At 42.2% G+C, this 10,308-nt stretch overlaps 1 protein-coding gene across 2 annotated transcripts; it reads left to right on the top strand.

Annotated features, from left to right (window-relative positions):
• Nucleotides 1–788: 788 nt before the first annotated feature.
• On the top strand, nucleotides 789–9,674 carry LOC307075279 (long-chain fatty acid transport protein 6). Of its 2 annotated transcripts, XM_079735824.1 has the most exons (10): nucleotides 789–1,390; nucleotides 2,080–2,283; nucleotides 4,021–4,179; nucleotides 4,758–4,882; nucleotides 5,545–5,739; nucleotides 5,993–6,083; nucleotides 6,330–6,528; nucleotides 7,517–7,614; nucleotides 8,409–8,539; nucleotides 8,624–9,674. In XM_079735824.1, the coding sequence occupies exons 1-10, from the start codon at nucleotides 913–915 to the stop codon at nucleotides 8,798–8,800; spliced, it is 1,857 nt and encodes a 618-aa protein (XP_079591950.1). In that variant the 5' UTR covers nucleotides 789–912; the 3' UTR covers nucleotides 8,801–9,674. The 2 variants fall into 2 exon arrangements, with proteins under 2 accessions (XP_079591950.1, XP_079591951.1); XM_079735825.1 differs by lacking the exon at nucleotides 4,021–4,179.
• The last annotated feature ends 634 nt before the right edge of the window (nucleotides 9,675–10,308 follow it).

Genomic DNA, 10,308 nt, shown 5'->3' with positions numbered 1-10,308 from the left:
TATATGACATATTTTGGATTCATAGGAATAAGCCTTAGTGCAAAATAATGTGCTGGATTACCTTTTAGCCTTATCACCTAATGGGCCTTTTGACCTATAGTTTTCTGACTTTTCACATAAAACGATACAATGTGCTATCATATATAATAAAATACTATAATAGAGAAGAATATGCTTTTTCCCTCATTGGTATCCTGAAAAAATATTGTTCTGATGTTCTTAAGGAACTTCGTAAAATATTTAATTGTTCTTAGTTATTGTCCTGTGATTATGTGCTGTCGGATGCAATGACCTCCATGGTAATAGTCTTGTTATTATTATAGTTTGTCAATGTTATTGTCCTATCTTGTATTTTCATGTTCTGTACCATGTAATGTTCCCTATTGTCAATGTATTTTATTTTCAGATATTTTTTATTTCATTTGGTATATCTTGTATTTCCATGTTATGCACCTTGTAATGTTCCCTATTTTTTATTTTCTGCATTTTCCTGGCATGTAAAAAAAAGAAAAAGTGTAATAAAGAAGTTCCTGGCAAGCTGTGTTCAAAAACATTATATAAATCCCCATTTTGCTGTCGTGCTGGATATCACATATTGACATATTCAATCCCTTAAAAAAACGTATTATTATTAATTGCCCATATCTACCTAGTGTTATTTAAATGATAGCATCAGGGCTAATAAACGGTGTTCCTGGATCCTGGAGAGATTGTCAGAGATAATGCACTTTGTGGGAGGGGCGCCCCTATCTATATTGAAATTGGCCTATTGTTCATTAATCCTGGCGGCGGGGGTCCCAGGGCATGAGCTCACACCCATGCATACAGGCCGCTATCTCAAGTTTAGAAGAAAGAGTGCAGAAAGTTCACAAAGTTAACAGCGCCTGCGTTTAACGCCCCAGTGACTTCAAAATGATTGTGTGGTTGTTGACGACATTCTCGGCAGGACTACTCGCTATTTTTCTGTACCAATGGACAACAAATCCGTTCTTTTGGGTCGATTTGAGGAACTACTTGAAACTTCGGAGTTTCAAAAAGGAGATGCAGGCTCGTATGCGGAAGGGAATCGTGACATACCTCGACACTTTTCTTTACCAAGCGAGAATAACCCCTGACAAACCCTTCATTATCTACGAAAGCCAATCTCTCACGTACCAAGATGTGGACAAAAGAAGCAACCAGTTTGCTAAAGTGTTTAGATCTGCAGGATCTTTAAAGATGGGGGACGTGGTGGCTCTTCTGATGTGTAACCACCCGGACTTCATTTGTGTGTGGTTCGGCCTGTGCAAACTGGGCTGTGAAGTCGCCTTTCTCAACTTCAACATCAAGGCGTCCTCCCTCCTCAGTTGTCTGCAAAGCTGTGGAGCCAAGTCACTTGTGGTGGGCGCCGGTAGGTCTTGCAGAATAGGTCACTGTCACTTTACTCAAGCACCCTGTTTACTTTGAAAATTGGCAATTTTGCATGCGTCGTGTGACTCCATGAAAGTGCTGGTTGTTGTAGCCTAATCCATAGATAGAGCCTGTGTTTTGATTATCTGGGTCGCTGACAAGTTATGAAGATGTAATCCGTCAATGTCAAAATAAACTAGAAACCTCGTGCAACACGATTCAAGCAATTAGATAGGTTGTCAATGTACTCTATGTCTATGCTATAATGGGATTATAATTTTGTAAAAACCGATTTAAAGCTTGCCCCACTACCTAATTTAAAGTAACGTTTGAAGTAAAGTAAGATATAGCCTACTCAAAGGCATTGATGAATAATGTTATATTTAAGTTTATGATTGTGTATGAATCTATAATAGCAGTCTTGTTAGAGTGAAGAGAGTGGATTTGAGCCCCCTGTGTTGACACGATAGATGGCAGCCTCCTTTAGGCTCCATGGGATCATTCATTCGGGTCAAAGTCAAGATGGAAATAAATCTAAACAAAATACCTTTTTTTTGAGGGTGAGACATAAAGTGATTTTATCTGCTTTTGAAAACGATCAAATAAGTTATTATTACACCGTGTTATTCCATATTGATCCATGTTGCATAATAAATTAAAAAATGAATATCCCCCCTTTTTAAAATCCAGATTTGGTGGCTTCTTTAGACGAGGTGCTGCCCACCCTGAAGGCTAGTGATATCTCCTTGTGGACAGTGGACCACAGCGCTCCTTGTGATGGCTTCAACAGTTTGCTGGACAAACTGGACAAGGTGTCTGAAGAGCCATTGGCTGATCCTCCCAAAGTTAACGTCATGTCTAACTTCCTCTTCATATTCACCTCAGGCACTACTGGTAAAGTGTTGTCATTTCATATCATTGGCTTTTATACTTCAATATTAATTGTGGAAAACCATACGCCCCCTTAAATCTTGATGCTTTTGGTGTTAGTATGCCGATCTACTGCATAATTTGCAGTTTGAGTCGTTTTTAGCCGTTTCTCTCTTATTTCCTTCTTTCCCTTGGAAGATCTTTATTTTTTATGTCATCCATGGGACTATCTTTATGGAATCTGTACTATGCAGTTGCTGGAAAACCTTCCCAGGAACCTATTATTCCAGATTACCGTAAATCAAGGATAACCGGTGGGGAAAAGCAACATTTCAGTTTCAATCGTTAAGACGTAATGTAAGTAACATCAACATTGTGCTAGCTTCCTGACCTGAAACCTGTAGGACCCCTTCCAGCTTTCTTAAATTGAGAAATTTGAGAAATGTGAATTAGCATTGGAGCTACATCCAGAGCTCCCATGCAATGCATTTGAAAACACAGCTGGATGAGGGGATACACAGCCTCCATCAGACTGAAAGAAACCATCAACAGAATAGGCAGATGACATTAATCTAGCTAAAATAACTACTGGTAGAATATTTTTTGATTTTCATGTTCAGTCCACTTATCCTCCCCACATGTTGGGTCGTTGGGTAAACCTGAGCTGTGACTGCCACCGCAGCAAGCCTAGTAGCTTTTGGCCGTCCCCAGCAGTGAGGGCGACCGTCCAGGCTTGTCCTCCCTGCGGAACACTTCCCTCCTGTTTCAGCAGAGGCATGTTGACGGGCCAGACAATGATCGCTTAAGCGAAACAAAGTCAATGTGTCAGAGGAAGTTAGGAGAGAGACACTGTGGAACGGCATGAGAATGGCTGGCTCCAGAGATGTTTTTTTGTTTTTTAGAAAACCATTCAAGCCACTGCAGGAAGGCCATGCCCAAAGCTATTCGAGGGTGTCGTAAACACAGACTTTGACTGAGGGCCTCTTGGTGTACAAGTGGAGGGGGTGGAATACTTTGAGGAAACCCCAAGGGCCCCCCCCCCCCTCATCGCCACAGGATGCAGAAACCCCCAGTGGTCCGAACAGACCCCTTTAGCAGAGGTCACTGTGTCGGTGCGGAAGCTCTGCAGTAGCAAGGAGCAGCCGGTGGATAATGTCTGTTAAAGGCACACGCTGAAGGCTCTAGATCGGGGCGGGGGTGTAGCGATGCCCTTAGGTGTGTTGTGTAGGATCTGGAGGATCTGCTCCCCGGGTAGATTCTGTGGAAAGGACTGGAGGTTCTGTCTGAGGATGTTCACCGTGTTGCCTGGACAGTGAGTTCCCATCTGCCTGCGTTCATCTGTGTTGTGTTGGACCGTGGTGGTAAAGAAAGGAAGGCAGTCACAGGAATTTGCAGTCTGTTTGTTCGGCAGGCATTTCATATATGTTCAGCATTTGTGTTTGCCAGGGCCTCCACATCCTCAGGGCTAGGGGACTCATGGCAATTTCTTGGTGTCTCGTAGACAAGGTCTGGAGCATGTTGTCTATGAGATGTCAGTGTCTTCGGTAGTGATGAGACGATAGAACAAGCTGCCAAGCTTTGAGGCTTTGAGGAGTTGTACCACTATTTGTCCACGTCAAATTCTTCATTTTTTAGGAGAGGTTTTTTTTGGGTCATATACAAAGTCATACATGAACAACTAGCAGTGGAACTCTTACATATAAAATAGAGCAACTTTCTATGTATATATTTTTTTACATCTATCTCTTTTGTGTCACACAGGTCATTCTAAAGCCGCGCGGGTGGGTCACCTCAAAGCCATCATGAGCATGGCCTTCCTCCGGTTCTGTGGCGTCACGTCCGACGACGTTGTGTACATCACTCTCCCGTTGTACCACATGTCCGCCTCCCTGCTGGGGGTTGGGGGGTGCATACAGCTGGGTGAGGGGGCTTTGAAGGCGTCTTTTGATCAGACCGGAGCCAAGTTTCTGCTCCATTCCATTGATCGTATCATAAAAGGCAGCCGTTTTTGTAGTCCATGTTGTAATTGAATTGCACGTTTTTCAAAGGCCTTGTTTACACCAGAGACCTATCTCGATCCGTTTTTCAATCTAGGTTAAAAAACTCCTGTTTATATTGAAGCACTAAATGCTCACACAAAACACAATTGCTCGTCAATCTAGATTGAATGTAGCGAATGCTTAACGGTTGATTACATCTCACAAACAAACGATCCCGCCTGTTAAGACGGAGAAAAAAATCTCACTTTGTATCACAATCTCACAACAGTTTTCAATTCGAGATTTTAAGAAATTCAAAACACTGGTGTAATTGCATACTGAACAGAACACCATAATGGATCGTTTATTTTACCTCACAATCTTGTTTCAATCAAAATGCAAGATTGTTTCATGTACATTTCTTTATGTATATGGTCGAGGTGGTTGGTAAGTCAATGTTGGATTTATTATATTGGGAGCACTGAGAACAATAAGTCAAATCTCTTCTCGGTCTCACAGGTGCAACGTGTGTGTTGAAGAAGAAGTTCTCTGCCCGTCAGTTCTGGAAGGACTGTGTGAAGTACGATGTGACTGTGTTCCAGTACATAGGAGAGCTCTGCCGCTACCTGGTCAACCATGCATGGGTAGGACATGCTCTCTAAATCCTCTTCTAAATCCTCTCTATTCTGTATTGGGATATTTACCATTGTTCATTAATAGGCCCAAAAAAACACCAAAGGAGTAGTTCATTACAATGCTATTCCCGACACATTTGAAGTGTCTTTATAAAACCATAACTACTTGGCATTACTTTATGCTAAAGCCTATAGAAACACATGTAAGTATTGAGTATTGCATCCTTTTGTATTTAGAGTGTAACGTGTAACCAAATCTGGGGGGCTCATTTATCATGGAATACAACAAGGTAATCTTTTCGTATCCATTATTGCTTCCGCCTGATTAAATCAACACTATATTATATTTTACACCAATGTGGTCCAGAAAGTGGACCTATACTTTGTAAACAAGATGGCCAGCCTTCCATTCTCTAATTCTCTCTCAGCTCCGTGGAGAATGAGCTCATTCCATTTCTGGCGCATACCAAATCAATGTATTTGTGTTGTTGTTCATACATCAATCTAATTGCATTCAATGAATATTCTCACCCTCACTAAACAACAATAAAGACCGAGGCAACGCTGAACGAACCGCTTCAGAGGTCTAGCTTTAATGAGCCATGGGTGGTGCGTAGTGTTTCATTGAGCAAGCTGTGGCTGTGGCCCCTTCCCATGGTCTCTCTCACCAGGTCACTGAGGAGGGGCTCCACCGCGTGAGACTGGCGGCGGGCAGCGGCTTACGGCCCGACGTGTGGCGGGAGTTTGCCCGGCGCTTTGGCAGCATCAAGATCCGGGAGGGCTACGGTCTGACCGAGGCCAGCGTGGGGTTCCTGAACTACACCGACGAGATCGGGCCCATCGGAAGGGCCAGCTACTTCAACAAGGTCAGTCCACCACAAACACGCTCGGACCTCAGGATGCCCTGCGCTTGGTTGTGTTCTGCACACATTGGGCCATAATGTACTGAGCTCGAGTTTTAAATGCATTGATTAGTAAAATGAAGTAGAACTTAGTTTTAAAAAGTAAAACTATTCGCCATTGGCTGGTGGCTGGTGTTCATTGCGGATCCCTGCCAGCATATTTATCCTTGTATTTGCATTGCTCATTTAGTTTTTTGTGTTTTATCACCCTTTTTAGCTTTCTATGCCGTTTGAGCTCTTGAAGTATGATCCCAAAACATATGGCCCGATCCGCGATGGCTCCGGAAGATGCATAAAAGCACCAAAAGGTACAACCATCAGTAACTTTGGACTTAAGTCCTCTTTTTACTATCATAGTCTGAGGGAATCTTTTTTTTTTTAATCATTTATTTTATCCGTCTTTCGGATGAGACAGAAAACTCCAATAGCACTCTGACACAGTACAGCTTTAATCCCCGTTACTCGTGCTTAAACCAGAATTGTAACCTAGTGTTAAGCACCCAAACAGCTCCTACAAATACAGGGTTTTAAAAATGAGGTTTTCCTTCGTACAGGGGAGGCAGGCATGCTGGTGGCCCCCCTGACGGTCACCAGTCAGTTCCTGGGCTACGCGGGGAACAAGACCCAGACTGAGAGCAAGGTCCTGAGGGGCGTGGTCCGGCCTGGAGACGTCTACTTCAACACGGGAGACCTGCTCCTCTGCGACCACAGGGACTTCCTGTACTTCTGCGACCGCATCGGAGACACCTTCAGGTGAGCCCCTCAGAGACGTGTGGTAAAAGGGGGCGTTGGTTATACCACACAGTGTGTTGGGGTGTCACTGCAGAAAGTACAGGACTGTAGTAGAAATTAAGAGAGATAATATTGAGGTTTTGATTAAAGGGGGGATATTATGCCTTCAGGTGTGTGTGTGATTAGCCATTACCAGTCTTGGGAAATATTTGGGACTTAATGACGATTCTCACAAGAAGGGTAAGCCTTCTTGTGAGAATCGTCACAAGAAGAATCGCACCCAAGTCAAACTGACCGCATTTTGTTAAGGACCGGCGGCTGCTGTTGGCTTGGTTTTTCACTTTCTGCATAATATGACCCATTGCTTAAGTGGTAAAACATATAGTCATTGTCTTCTCTTGGCTTTTAAAAGTAATCATGATTCTATATGGCAATAATTCATTCATTTTTGGCAGTGGACAGTGGCAATGATTGGGGGGCTGGGGATGGATGGGTAGGAGGAGGTTTTACTGAGAAATAATAGAATAGAATAAAAAAAGAAGAAATTAACAGTTCATTTTCTGGGACTGTAAACTTAGTTAAAAAATTCAAAATTGTAAACTATGAACATGAACTAATTTATTTTATCTGTGTGAACTGAACATTGAGCTAGCTCTTGTGAAGTGTGACCGTGCGCAACAGTGATGATGGATAGATAAGCAACATTTGCTACACTCCACTGGCTAGGCTGGTAGACTGATCTATCCATAATATCACCCCTTTAAGTACAAAACAAGAACTACCTAACTATCTTAATATACTGTCTAATTAATGTACCGTCACATCCCCATTAATGGGGTTAACCTTTGTTATTGAATAAAAGTAATTTATTATGTGCTTTCTTATGATAAACATAACGTTGTCACTGCGCTTTCATGTAAAATGCATATTGTAGATCAGTAATACATTTTGAATAAATAAGATTCCTAATCCATCATCGGGCATCCTTTCAATGTGTTTTATATTGCAGATGGAAAGGAGAAAATGTAGCCACTACTGAGGTTTCTGAGGTCCTGGGAAGCCTGGACTTCCTCCTGGAGGTGAACGTCTATGGTGTCACTGTGCCAGGTGGGTGACGCTGCTTTCACCTTCACTTAGAGTGAACACAGTGAGTCAGGACCTCGGCTCGACTTCTCATCTGGAAGACACTGCTCTTTGACAGGACATCGTCCCGGTCTCCGTCCTGGGGTATTGGGGGTATCACTTAGGACAGAGGGCGCCCCCTACTGGTCCTTCAATAATATTTGACAGAAAAACGAAATTTTCAGTAATTAAGAGAACTACTTGCTTTTTGATGTTCACAAACATCAACATTAGATTTCTTTGTTTTATTAAAAAATGTTATGAACTATTTAACATGAACTTTATCAGGAGAGAAATGGATAGGGGAGGGTGCAACTGTGGACGTTTCATTTGGTGGGAAACATCCACAAATATTTTTCTGCTGCTTAGAAGTGTTTATCGACAAATTAACGCCTATCTTGGCTGTTGTAGACTTGCATAGTTGACAAAACGCCAAGTGAACACCTCCACAAGCCCCTACTGGTCTCCGATCCAAGGATGGACCAGGAACAGCCCTGCTTGGCTTCCAAGGAAACCCAGCAGTTCTGGGCAGATAGCCATGGTGCTGACTAAGTGATCACTCTATATGAATTTACATTTTGTCATTCAGCAGAGGCGTCGATCTAATATGATGTTTATGCTGAGAACAAGCAAAGCATTCAATCGATATTGGAAATAAGTTATAGTGCAGCACAACCTAGTTAAAATTAAAAGCACTGGACAGAGTGCAGGGAAGCCATAGGAATCAGAAATGCAAGGTCAGCTCATTATCCATTAACTGCTCATCTTTTATTGGACAGGATATGAAGGTCGGGTGGGCATGGCTGCAATCATCTTGAAGCCGGATCATAAATTAGACGGTGCTGAAATCTACAAGCAGTTAGCCGGAAGACTCCCGTCCTATGCCTGGCCATGGTTTCTCCGAATTCAGGTAAGGAAAATACCCATTATATCTTCAAATTACTGAGATGAAATCTAGGTTCCGTCTCCTCCTGACTTTTTCTTTTTGTCTTAGACCTGCCCGGAAATGACGGAGACGTTCAAACAACAGAAGGGGAAACTGGTCCACGAGGGCTTCAACCCAGCAGTGGTGGGGGAGCCCCTGTATTTCATGTCTCTCTCTCAGAAGGACTACATTTACCTTTCTCAAAGTCTGTACGATGACATCATCTCTGGCAAGATTTTACTGTAGACTGAAAACGGAGCCAATCCAAGTTGAACTCAGGTTGAAATAAACGTAAAGGGAGAAGTAGATTAATACACTATTGAATTTATTCGGAATAGATTATATATCGATATATCGATTTTATGTTTATAAAACATTTTAGGTTATTTATGCTTATTTCTTTTAATTTTTTTTATCTTATAACATATATACGGTTGCTACATTTCATTAACAAAAGTTCTTGAGACATGCCTGACTTTCTTTGAGCTCTTTAACATGAGGTTTATCATGGCTTGGGGAGGATACATCAGTGGAAGGAATGACCATGCTTCTCCCCTCCTTAGAACTGCTTATCGGGAGATGAACGCCTGTCCTGGCTGTCCTAGACTTGCATAGCTGTCCAAACGCCAATTAACATCAAGTGAAAGAGCTTCCAAAGCTTTCTTTGTACGGCAGAATCTATCCCTAACTCTAAGATTAAGCATTAAACGTATTCACAAAACATCAGTGCTGTTTCACCACGTGTGTGGTCAACCAGTCTCATTGAATCAACGTGGGTTAGGGTCCATGTCCCATCCATCTCTGAAGACAAGATGGATGGACACGCACAAGTAACTGAAACAATAGTGCTAGACCAGGCAGGAGAGAAGAGTAGCGGGTCTGAAGCAATGAAGCCAACAGTTGATCAATAGGCCTTTCATAGTGAAACCCAGTATGGAACCAGGGATGTGGAACAAAGGTTTTACCCATGCTGTGGATCACAGAACTGGGTCACAGGAAAATACATCATTGTTCCGCTGTATTTCCCCAGCTGGGGGTCTGCGTGCATGCGACTCAGCTTTTTTTTATTTTTCCATACATGTCACTAATGTGTAGTGTCGTAGCATTTCAAAATAATTAAAAGCAGACTTGTCTAAAATATAACCTGTCTCCATCATAATTTAGGAACTTTCTTTACATATAGTTACATTCCCAATTAAATGTTTTTAATATTTTGCACTTAAGTTGCATTCAGCAATTGTTGAAATTATTGTTCTACTGTAATTTGAGTTTTAAGTTAGAATAATGGTTCTACGTAAATGTGTTAGACTACTAGTCTCTGCTGAAGATCCCAATGCATGCCAACCATGAGACTGAATCAAAGCACAATGTGATCAAAATGAGGAATGAGACTGAATCAAAACACAATGCAATCCAAATGAGAACCATGAGACTCAATAAAAGCACAATGTGATCAAAATGACTCAAATCAGCATTGGCCGACCAAAGATTGCTGATTACACCCTTTGTTAGCCTGCCATCGCCAGAACAATTTGCATGTGTATTAGTCTCGAACCATTCAGGTTATTTCTGATTTCCACTGGACGCGATAAGGTAGACCAATCAGAGCAACTAAGTGTAATACATCAACGGCAGGCATCTTGGTTTTCCAGAAAATGCCTCAACTGTGCTCCCATAGGTACAGACGCTGGATCAAACCCTTCCTATGTTAAATAAACTGTTGTGGTCGACCCGGGCCATCTCTGGTGGAAACT

Source organism: Pollachius pollachius (genome assembly GCF_949987615.1).
Source record: "Pollachius pollachius genome assembly, chromosome: 4".
NCBI lineage: Eukaryota > Metazoa > Chordata > Actinopteri > Gadiformes > Gadidae > Pollachius > Pollachius pollachius.
Note: the sequence above shows the minus strand (reverse complement) of the source record. Positions and strands in the feature narration are given on the sequence as shown.

Bases quoted from the DNA above. Each gene is read 5' to 3' on its own strand.
- LOC307075279 (XM_079735824.1), top strand. From the start codon at position 913: ATGATTGTGTGGTTGTTGACGACATTCTCGGCAGGACTACTCGCTATT. The intron at 2,284-4,020 runs GTAAAGTGTTGT...TGTGTCACACAG, and splicing joins ATTCACCTCAGGCACTACTG to GTCATTCTAAAGCCGCGCGG. The intron at 8,540-8,623 runs GTAAGGAAAATA...TTTTTGTCTTAG, and splicing joins CATGGTTTCTCCGAATTCAG to ACCTGCCCGGAAATGACGGA.